This window comes from Haliaeetus leucocephalus, unplaced genomic scaffold (genome assembly GCF_000737465.1).
Source record: "Haliaeetus leucocephalus isolate CR32 unplaced genomic scaffold, Haliaeetus_leucocephalus-4.0 Scaffold101, whole genome shotgun sequence".
NCBI lineage: Eukaryota > Metazoa > Chordata > Aves > Accipitriformes > Accipitridae > Haliaeetus > Haliaeetus leucocephalus.
Window position 1 is genome coordinate 844865 of NW_010972537.1, and position 11713 is coordinate 856577.

General features: G+C 44.1%; 1 protein-coding gene across 3 annotated transcripts in view; it reads left to right on the forward strand.

The window, feature by feature from the left end:
• Window positions 1-11713, forward strand: part of BTBD11 (BTB (POZ) domain containing 11) — a 176403-nt gene that overhangs the window by 162020 nt on the left and 2670 nt on the right. For all 3 annotated transcript variants that reach the window (XM_010585357.1, XM_010585355.1, XM_010585356.1), the window contains 5 exons: window positions 2206-2311; window positions 3119-3221; window positions 4993-5074; window positions 6074-6142; window positions 9236-9349. In XM_010585357.1, the coding sequence (XP_010583659.1) occupies window positions 2206-2311; window positions 3119-3221; window positions 4993-5074; window positions 6074-6142; window positions 9236-9349 (474 nt within the window). The remainder of the gene's footprint in view (window positions 1-2205; window positions 2312-3118; window positions 3222-4992; window positions 5075-6073; window positions 6143-9235; window positions 9350-11713) is intronic.

Below are 11713 nucleotides of genomic sequence, written 5' to 3' on the forward strand. Positions count from 1 at the left end.
GTGACTGGGTTTGGCCCGTTCTTCCCCAGTCTCGGTGCACCTGGACGTCCTGGTACGCGGTGCTGTGGCTCAGACTGGTGGGTGAGACCTCCGGCTCCTAATGAGGCACTGGGAGATCAATACCCAGATCTTCCATCAGCGCATTCCCACAGCCAGCCCAGAAGGAGGAGATGCATCATCTTTATTGATGTATATGTGTGTTTTTAAAAAGCTATTGCCTGCCACAGCTGTAGCTGGGACTGGTGAGTTCGTGGACCCACTAAAACCTCAGCGGCATAGACAGAACCTGTGCAACCCAGCAGATTCGAGAGGGAGCTGCCAGCAGCTATCCTCTTTAGTGCAGTTACTCTGCTTTTATTCACTGCGGGTAAAGGTGAGCGTTGCTCTTCCAATTATGCCTCTCCTCTCCAGAAGCTTCCCTCTGCTCTGAACCACGGAATTATCCCCATCCTCTGTTGTATTTACTGACTTCTTAGCATCTGCCGGATCCAACTGGGAGCTGCCCTGCTGGTAATCAGCATCCCCCCGGACGCACTCCTCCCTGGCTGACTCAGTCGGCCGCCGTGCTTCGGCACAGCCCTTCCGAGCAGAGAAGCAATTGCTCTTTCTGCCCTGTCTGTCTAGAGCTCTCCCCCCAAGCCCTCCCGGCAGCTGAGTCACTTCCTTCTTTAAATCTGGCCTTAAATCTTCCTTTTCTCTTTGCTCTGTGATTCACTCCCTTTGTGAAGTGCTTTGCAGAGCTCCGGCTGGAAGATGTGGAACAGAGAGACGCTGCCGGTGCGAGACGTCCTCCTTGTCTCAGAGCCACAGCGGTGAGCCCCTCTCCAAGGGCTGGTCCCTGCGTTGTGCTAAATGGTGTCGCTTAGTATCAGTATTTCTCTTATCTTAGCATTTCTTTCAGCGCTACATCTGACGTAGAACTAGGAGCCAACTCCTGCCTGTGGGCGAGCGCGTGTAATTTCCTTTGACATCGGCGTGTGCCTGTGAGGGCACAGCTCTACCCTTTCCCACCCCATTTGATTAGATTCAGTAAGGGAGTCATTACAGGATCTCTGCCACTCCCCCTCGTCCCTTGTGGGATTTAAGGAGCACTGCTGTTAGAACTGAGCTGAAATGTGCTCGGAGAAAGGAAAGCTTCAATTTCTGCTCTGTAAGCCTGGAGATATTTCTAGTATAACAACTACACTCCTCAAATTTTTATATTAAGATTTATTATTTTTTTTTGTCCCTCACCTACTTATTTCCTTGGCCTTGGACCCTCTTATACTTAAGTGCCTCGCCTTTTCACAGTTTCCTGGTGTGGGAAAGGGTCGCAAACCAACAGGGTAGTTAAAAGATGTCATCATGAATTAGCCATGTGGCACAGCTGAACTTGGCTAGACCTGCTCCGGTTATCAGCAAAGCATGGGATAAAATTTGCCAAAGCTTTTAAATCCTGCTTTCAGCTGTGACTTAGGTAGTTAAGCACTAAATCCATTTCACTACCCTTTCAGCTTAGGCGTACGAATACTCAAGTTGCTGAGGCGCTTAGGAAGGTGTCCTGCGGGTGCCTTCCCCTGGGGTCTGGGCAGAAATGGGTAAGGCCAGGGACCAGACCTGGTTCTGTGAAAGTCTGGTGGCTTCCACAGGACAGTGGTGCCCAGGCCAGTGCTAGTGGTGTAAAAGCAAGTTAATGAAACATTTGGGATTGAATGGGGAGATTCAGTGGCAGACTGTGACGCTTCAGTGACTCTGTAAGGGAGGGTCTGTTTGTGAGACTGTTGCATGCAGGCTGCGCAGCTATATCTGTTTGTAGCTCTGGTTTTCTAAAACATGACCGACGACCGTTTTCTAAACAGTGACAAAAAGTCATTTTCCAGTACAGTAAGTCTGCAAATGAAATGAAATTGTTATTGTAAAGGAGCTTTGTTTCTGTGGAGGGGATAGGGGCTATGGAGTTTGTTAGGAAAAGAAGACCTCTGGTCCAAGGAGAGGACTTTTCATTTTAACTAATTCCTGCAGGAGACATACCAATCAAGGAAATAAGAATTGCAGTTTCTAACAAATAGTGATAATCCTAAACTCTGATTTTTAATAAAGCTTCAGCAATCACATTCTTCAGCTTCAAAACAGGCAACTCTTGAGAACACCATAACATCTCTGTTGCATACTGATCTCACCTTGCATACTAAGCTACATTGCATATATTTGTTTTCTTTTGCTTAGAATGAAGTGATCAGCCAGCAGCTCTCTGTCATTTTCACTCATTGCTATGGACCCTACCCTATTCCAAAGCTCGTTGAAATTAAGCGCAAGCAGACCTCTCGCCTAGGTAAGTGTGACTTGAAGATACTCGTTGGTTCTCCAAGGAGAGTTGTGGGAAGTCTGCATCATTGACCGGGTGCTTGCGGGGCACAAGGCAGAGAAAAACCTGAATTTGAAAGGCAGAACTAGAAAAAGGAAGGGCCCCAAACTTAGTCTGACCTGAAACACCTGATGAAATTGGGAGGATCATCAGGTGCGTTAGAGTGGGACCGTAAATCTGCAAAGATTTGTCTGTGTTGCTAATTAGGCTGGGATCCAAGCCTGGGGCCAAGAGCCAAACGTCTGTCTGCATCTCAAACCGCCGAGGCTGGCTGCGGGCAATGCTGTGGCAGCACAGCCCTTCCAGTCCTGCTGACAGAGCCCGGGTTGCTTTAATGCGACCAAGAGAAGACCCAAGCAATTTTCCAGGACCCTCTTCCCCTTTGGCACGAAGACTTCCCCGCACAGGGAGGGGGACGTGATAGGGTATAAATGAGCGTAGGGCCCTCCAGCATCCGTTCAGCTGCAGTTTGCTTTGGGTAGCAGAGCTGGGAGGCTGTGCCAGCTCCTCATGGCGGGGATGGCTGGCTGTCATCTCAGCAAAGGTCGTCACGGACTTCAAAGCTTTGAATTCCCTTCGTCTGAACTCCACGTGGCTGTCTGGGGGGCTTCTGTCTCAGGCTGTCCAAAATAGCTTTATGGGCTTTACTCATTAAAAACAATATCATTTTACGCTATTGTCGTCTTTTGTCAAAACAGGAAAATATTCTGTACGTTTATGACCTCTTCCAAACTGAAGTTATTGGCTTTTTTTTTCTTCTTTTTGTGATTCTAGATCCCCATTTTCTTAACAACAAAGAGATGTCAGATGTTACATTTCTGGTGGAAGGAAGACCATTTTATGCACACAGAGTGTTGTTATTTACTGCATCCCCAAGGTAAAATATAGAGACATTTCTGGGTTTTAACAAAAATAGAATTTGATGTTGTGGGTTTGCTTGTTTCCTTTTTTTTGTTTGCTGCTGTTAAGATTCTTTGAGGGCTAGTGGCCCAATCTCCAAGTTTTTCCTAAGCAGAGCATCTCAACAACTTGATTCTAGTTGATCTGTGGGATGTTTAACAAGTGCTCCCATCACTAGATTCCTACCCAGTAAATGATCCATGCTTCTGGCCACACATCTGACTTCATTCCACTGAGGCACATTTGCATGGAGCTCATTGCTGCATACAGCTCTTAACCATGGAGGAGTCTTAATATTTTGATTCTTAATAATCATTTATCCTGTGAGTGGCTAAGTCCTACCTTGTATTGGTGTAGGCAGTCTCCAGGAAAAACAAGCTACTATGACACAATTCATTGCCAGCTTTTGACATTTTTTAAATAAAATAAAATATCTACGAAACATATCATACTGTATCTAAAGGTAGTATTTATACTCTGTTCCCTGTGCTCAGAAGGCTGGACGTGGGTTATCCAGCTCAACCCAACCTTAAGGTTTGTTGCTCACAAACCTTATTTGTATGCAGCTTTATAATTAAAGGTGTGCTTTTAAATAAACATAGCTTGCCCTCCGTAAGGGCTTATTTCAAGACGTGGCAAGGACAAGCCACTGAGTTTGGGTAGTTTGAGCAATGTGGGAATTGGTGCTAGATGTGCTGCCAACCCAGAGCACAGAGCAAAGAGATTTGCATAAAGCAACTGCAGTATCTGACCCTGCCTTCAATTAAGAAATGGGTATTTTGGTTTAGAGCGTATTGGTGGAGGTACAAGCACGTTCCAAACTCCAACTTTAAACCTACTAAATTGTGTTCATAATAGAGTTTGACACTAGTAAAAGCAAATCAATTGTTATCCGTATTTTAATTAACAAGATGCAGTCGTGATATGGAAAAGGTTACCATCCAGCAAATGCTGGTCTTGATAGATAAGCCAAGCTTTTCACTACCACTAGAAGGTCAGATGAATTATCAAAAAGAGGAAGTACAAGGGCAGATGTTTCTGGCAGCGGATTCCCCATTTTCGCCTTCTGATCAAATGGGAATACCTGGTTTTGGGAAACAGATTCCTACATATGCATATGTCTCACATAAATCTGCAATTATTAACTTAAAATGTTGGGGTTTTTTTCTGAAACTTGTGTCTGAATTTCAGGTTTTGATAATCAGAGAACAGCAACCTATCCAGTTTTCTGTCCTGCCTCTTTTTACGCAATTTTATTGAGCCTGCATAGAAGCATTAAAAGTCTTAGCCTAGTTGTTTTAATATTTTGTTCTAAAACATTTTTTTTAAGCAGCACAATGGACATAGGCCAAAATTTATCTCCTTCAAAAAAGGTGTGCAGTTTTTAAATGTTGCAAGTCTTCCTAAAAGATCATGTTTGCCTCTAAGAAAAAAAAAAAAGGAAAAAAAAAATTGTTTCTGTAATATGCATCATTACAGTATCTGAATTTCCTATGTACATTTTATTCTATTGTGATATTAGATGTGTTTTTCCAAAACTTCAAACTGAAATCTCATAAAAGAGAGGCTTCTTCCTTTCGGTTTGAACTTTATTTTATGTCAGTGTCTAAATCTTGATGCTTTTCGGTGACAAATCCATTCATTTCAGTGTACTGTTTTTGCAAGAGCTGATGCTGTCCTTCCACTTTGCTGTACTTTTTCACAGAGATAATTGGGCTGGTATTTCAATCTCGCTCCTTTTTATTTAGGTTTAAAGCATTGCTGTCTAGCAAGCCCTCATCTGATAGTACTTGTATTGAGATCAACTATGTGAAGTACCCCATCTTTCAGGTAAAGTCAGTTCTCACATTGAATTTGAATGGAACATATAATAGGAACATCGTACATGCCCTGTCCAAATTAGTACATATGTATTTGATAAACACGTAGCTCAGAGTAGGGGTTTCATGAGCACAGGCTTCACCGCTGTTCATACACTAAGCTGCAGAGTGCTATTGATTGCAAATGTCGTGCCCGACCAGATACAATAGCATGCATTTCACTTACGTGGGCTATGCAGACAAAGCAGTGCATGTCAAGGTAAAGCACTTGAGTCTTTTTTCTCTTGTTGGCTCTTTCTGTATTTAATGGACAGGCTTGGAAGAGGCACAGTTCATTCCCTTCCTTAGCAGTATTGTGCCGTCAATTTTTTGCCGTGAAAATACAGAGCTTGCTTTCTGTACTTGTAGCGTATACGTGTATATGCTTCCTTTTATTTGAGTCAGAGCTCAGACAGTTCCATGTATCGACTGTTACCACTGCAGATAATTCCCAGCTGCCTACAATAACTTCAGGCTTGCTGGAAGCCAGCTGCAGAGGGATCTTAGCTGGCTGGTATTACAGTGCAAAGCCTCCGCCACTCTTTCTCATCATCCATGCGTGCCCACACAGAGCTGGGTGAAGGTGAGGGTGCCATTGCCAGGGAAGGAATAAGGGAACCACCATTACATATGCTATATTTTCCTGAATCAATAACGTACTGAACGTACTGGGAAATACATTGAAAATTCCGAATGAATTAATCAGCTTCCTGCAAACTGTTTGGAGCTCACCAGAAAGTCTGGACAATGTGGCTGGTGAGGGTTGAGATGTTAGACCACCTGTGAGAAGGAACTGTGCAGAGAGAGAGTAACCAAATATATCTTGAAATCGGGAGGTTTGGGCCAGTTTTGTCTACAAATCCTTGGTGGTGTTGGAGAGCCTCGGGTATTGCCTGCGGTCTTTACATCACCCCCTGTTCCCTGATGTCTTGGATTGCTTTTTATAAACACTCCCTTTGTTTTATTACAGCTGGTTATGCAGTATCTTTATTATGGAGGTGCAGAGTCACTCCTGATTAAAAATAATGAAATTATGGAGGTAAGAGACATTTATCTTAATTGCAGTGGGAGCAATGCTAAGTGATCTGTGTACTGTTCACCCAAGGGCACGTGGCCATTGGGCAAGGCGTGAGCACTCCTATAAGAGCCAGCAGTGCCTCACCCGGAGTGCCCAGGCTATCCGCAGTCCTGCGGGAGACACTCAGTCTCCTTCTCTGCCGGTCGCCCTTTATGGTAACTTTTCCCACTATGAAGTTGACTGTCAGAGAAGAAAGAGCAGAAAAATTATGGTCGTCAAGCAAACAAAGTATCTGAAATAAAAATATCTAGTTAGATGCTTTGAGAGGCTCTTTCAAGGAAATGCAAAGCTGATGTTACCAAAATCTGGAAGGAAGTCCCAGCAGCGTAGTGTACCATCCTCTCTCTCAGCCTGGTAGGTGCTCTGCTCCAGCTGGGCCAGTCAGCTGCTCTCTGCCACACTCTTAATTTGGTTTTATTAGCTCAGGCTTACATGTCCAGAGCTATTTCAGCAGCATAAAAGCATCCAGTTTGGTTCCTCACTCGGGAGAATTCTTGGGCATGTACCTGGCTTTAACCATGGGAGAAATCCCACCGGAGCCACAGTTCAGTTCAATTTCAAGTATGTGACTGTCAAATTTTCTGAATAAAACCGTAAGCTGCTCCCTGAGATACAGAGACTCCTTTGCCCCTTTCTCACCACATGTAAAACATCCAGTGCCGTTGTGCCCATCTGTGAAAGCCAAACCAAGCCAACTGGAGCTGACTGAGCCTTCAGCGTAGCCACACATCCATAACCTGTATGGATGTTAACTCATCCTCTTCCCAATACTGTGTGCTGTCGTTGCCAGCTATGATCAGCCTAACGACTCCAACTATATAGAAGTAAGAGATATTTGAGCAAATTCTCAATTCAGGGAGTCATTCAGGGAGTTTTGCTGTTGACAATCACCAAATTATGGCAGCCAAAAAGAATATGGGACAGTGAATACTAAAATCAGAGCTACTTAAACAGCTGGTAATCATCAGCATACAGATTATATAGTCTGCCACCGTGATGTTTTATTGTTGCCTACATTAGTTAGTCTGTCCCTATGACAATACTGCCTGGGGCATCCATGCAAGGCTTGGCTTTTACCAAAATACTGCTAAGCAGAAATTGGGAGAGACTCTTCTTTGGGGTACGAGTGGCCAGGGTGAAACAATTCTGATGGGTACAGGGACATCTGCAGCCACCCTGCTGGCAGCCAGAGGATGGAACTGGTCAGGACTGAAATTATCCCTCTCCAACACAGGCAGTGGATTTTTAACTAAGCGTACCTGCACTGACTTCGCGAGCTTTATAGGAAAAGGTCACTGATTCTCTATTTCACTCATAGTTTTGAAAGAAGCTCCAGAATTTCTAACCCTTTCTGAAATAAGGACTCTTAGACTAGGCAGTGCAACGGCTTTATAGAGATGTGTGTGTTATCACCTAGGCTGTTAAAAAGCTTGTGCTGCAGTTCAGCTGGCTGCTTGCTCTACTTTTGTGACATCTCAAAACTTCTGTGCCTCAAGAATGTATGACTGATTGATTGATCTGTTGATAACAGATCTGGCCACGGTTCCTCACAGTTTAAAGTAATTACAAACCAGCACATGACTGCTTGAGCCACAGAGGCAGCTGGAATAGGATTTGGCTTTATCTTTCAAAACTGCATTTAGCAACTTGCCTTATTACAAATATGATAACAAGAAGCACCAGAAATACTCCACAGAAATCTTTGCTGCAATTCATAATTGGGGCCAGCTGGCTGCTATCACATCAGCACTGCAGATTTCCAGCACTTGGATTTATTTATGGGATTAAAGCAGAGCTTGAGCGGACTGCATAGGAGAAGTCAGAATAATGTCATGGAAGTTTCAGGGTTTTGTTCCCCAACGCTCTTACCTAGCAGCATGAGAACCCTTTTGGGATTCACAGGATAGCTTTTTGTCATGCAGTCCTAGATGATAAGGGTTGTATAAATGAACACCTTGCCTAAGAGACCTGGCTGGGTTAGGGCAAGGTGTTAAGCAATGGAGAACTCCAACCCGGCTTCCCAAGCCAGAGCAGAGAGCCAGAGACAATGACCTACCATGGAAAGACAGAAAGTGAAATCCCTTTTCCCTGCTGTAAAAGAACAGAAAGGGAGCAATAGGCGAAACCTTAGCACTACTGAAATCAGTTGGAGAACTCAAAATTTAAGCCATTTTCACCCCACAAGCTTCAGGTGATGCCCACAGTGTGCAGTGGCAGTGCAGGTAGCATATCCATGGGGTGGATACAGCATCGACGAGGGAGATCAGCCGGAGTCCTGATGGCAGGAGAGCCGTGGTAGTGCAACGATACAGGCACATGACACTAACATGAGTGTTAATCAGGTAGTGCCTTGCACCAAGCCGGTTCCCGCATTTGCATTCTGTCCTGCTGTGTACCACTCCTTGGGGTCGTGGAGCCAGAGGGTGTTCCAGTGCCTGTGGCCTAGACATGAGCTTGCTGCTGCTCATGAGCTAGAGCAAGGAGCATATGGAGACCTGACTCCATTTTCTTGAGCCTGCTGAGATGACAGATTTGACGTTTATTGCCCCTCTAGATTTTTAAGACTGCCCAGCATGGTTATCCTCATCTGGTTTGAATTCCTCTGTACTCTTGGTCCCGGCACTTCTGCTGACATCCCCACATCCAGCCCAGGTGCTCTGTTTTCAGCCAGAGCTTGTGAAACAGTTGAACCCAAACACTTTTTCCCTGGAATGTAATTGCAGATCCCTCCTTGCAGAGTCATGTTTGCAAAGTGACCAAAGACTCTCCAAGTTGCCGTTTCCTTTTTCTCTCTCCTCCCACCCCAAAGTCATAGACCTGAACAACCTGTAGTGGTCTCTCCATATACAGCTTCCCATGGTGTGATCTAGAGGGGACTGCAAAGGGTTGAAGCAACCAAGCGACCTTCTCATTCTGACTGTTTGTCAGTACTTTCTTGAAAACTGAAGCAGGGACAGAGAGAAAAATATAACGAAACAGTAAAGAAGAAAGCTCCGATTCTGTACGCTCAGGAGTTTTGACTATTTTCTTCCTTGCTTTTTTTTTTTTTTTTAGCTTCTCTCTGCTGCTAAATTTTTCCAGCTTGAAGCTTTACAACGACACTGTGAGATCATTTGTGCAAAAAGCATTAATACAGAAAACTGCGTGGATATTTATAATCATGCGAAGGTAAAAATAACCACATATGCTTTTATGTTACGTGTCTGTTGTCATACTCATAGGTCAGTTTTATGATAAATAGTGATAGTTTGTTATTTTTTTAAGATTTGTCATTTACTGGGACTGAGTGGCTAGTAGGTACCTAGCATAGTGACAGTCCTAAACCATGTAGTGTAAGAGCAGCCGTGGCAACTGCTCACCCCCTTCTCCAAGTGCTTCAGACTCAATTTGCGTGTACCACCATGTGGCAGACCTATCCCTTATCATGGCAACCCAAACTGCTGAGTTATTCAACAGGAATCACCTAACTGAATAAGACAACTCTCTTTCACCTTCCAAGCTGCATTTTCCCATTACAATTCCCTGTTTTCTCCTGCCTGAAGCCCACTGGGGTGATATACTCAATGCTGGTGACAGCTTGTCAATATATAAAAATGCCACATTGTCAAAGTGCAATGTCTCTGAGCCGTGCAAGGATGGTAATGAGAATTTTATGTCTTGGAGAGGAGAGATTCACAGCTTCTTATTGGAATCAAATTACTTACTTAGCTTATGAGGGGGCCTAAGTCATTAGGCATAAAAGCATGGCATTTTTTGACCTAGAAAACCTATTTTCGCTCATTGATGGAGGTGGTTGCCACATTGATTAGTTTCAGTTTTTCTCCTCCTCTCCTGTGCTTAGTAGTTAGACTTTCAGTTGGAAGATGGAGATGACACACAAATAGTTGCAATGACATATTTTTAAAGCATTCCTTAGATGATTTTTTTTCTGTAACTTACATGGTCTATACAAAAGATAAAACGGTGCAGCATGACACAGAGGTTTGACTGAACAGAGTAATGCTGCAGATTGCTCCAAACCCCTGCAGATCTGACCTCCATTCCCATCATCAGGTATTTCCTACAGAGAGTAGTAATGTTAGGTCTTGATGTACAGATAATGTGCAATCAGTGTTTGAAATAGCATAAAGTTCCACCTATAATATGAATAAGAAATTAGGTATATCTGCAGTTCCATTTATTGTAATAGGAAAAAAAAACAGCAGTGCAGGAATCTTTTGAAAAATATTTCATTTATCTTCTAGCTTATGTGGGAACTTCTCGATTTGTATTACTGTTACTAAAAGTAAAACGAATAATTTTGTTTTAAAATCACATGTTTTCTTTGAATTGTGAAATGGCTTGTTATTTACATCCTGATTGAAGAAAATTCTTACATGGAGCTTTAGACCTGTGTGAGGGACTTGTACGCTGCTGATACTGGGACTGAACAAACCCAGTCACTAAATCCAGCTCCTTGTTTGCCTGTAAGGGCCCCAGCCTGCAAGTTTTTTGCCTGCATCTCCCAGTGGAGGCAGTGGAAATGGTATACTTGAGAGGCTTTTACGGCCAGGGTTGTGTTTGCACTGACGCGGGTAGTGCATTTGCAGAGATAGCCAAGCTAGCTGTGAATGAAATCTTAACTTCTGGAATTAGTTAAGCCACATCACCCTAGAGCTCTGTCTGCGTGGGCTAATTTACCCCGCTTCCAGTAAATTACCAGGGCTAAGCTACATACTGCTACAGCTAGAAGGTTTCCAGGACCTGAACTCACACGTTTAAAGCTAGTTCAGGTACCTCTCTATTACGCTGTCTACAGAGCAGAGAAGACGCTTCATCTTTTTGCTCCCAGTCTGTGTGATGTGCAGGTGATTAATCTGAGCACAGATCGTTCTGCCCCGAGTGCTCCTGTCACACAGTAGCTTCATTTGTTTGTTATGTGAATACGAGATAATGCTATGTGGCGGAAGAGGCCAGATGGTCCTGATGAGCCAGGGGAGCTCACAAGCGGTTCAAGCGCAGCTTGCCAGCCAACTGTCTGCTTTGCCATGTTGCTCTTTGAAGTGTGGAAAAAGCTCGTGTTAGACCGCTGTGAGGATGGGAATAAAGTGAGCAGGTACCGAAGCCAGGAACCACCACATCAGCCAGGAGCAGGTTTTGAGTACCTTGCTCCCATTGCAGGTACCATTTCTAGTCCTTGCTATTTTGCAAGCTCAGCTGTACCTGCAGGAGCTCAGGCGATGCTGAGACCTGCCTTTCCAAATGGAGAAGTGCAAGCAGGTTGGCCCAGAGACACATGGAGCGCGGTCTTTGTCATCGTGATTGAGAGAAAGATATGATTTGGTGGAAGCATAGCATAAAGTCAGAATAGATTTGGAAAGCTGTGATGGGGGCCTAGGTTGTAGAACAGTGTTTAGCAGGGTGGTGAGCTGTGTAAAAGGAGCTGTAGGAACAAGAGATTGAGACCCTGGGTTAAAGAGGTGAAGTAATGGTAGGAAGGTGAGACAATGTGGCTTTGGTCACATTTGCAATTTGAAAGCTGAACTGAGAGTA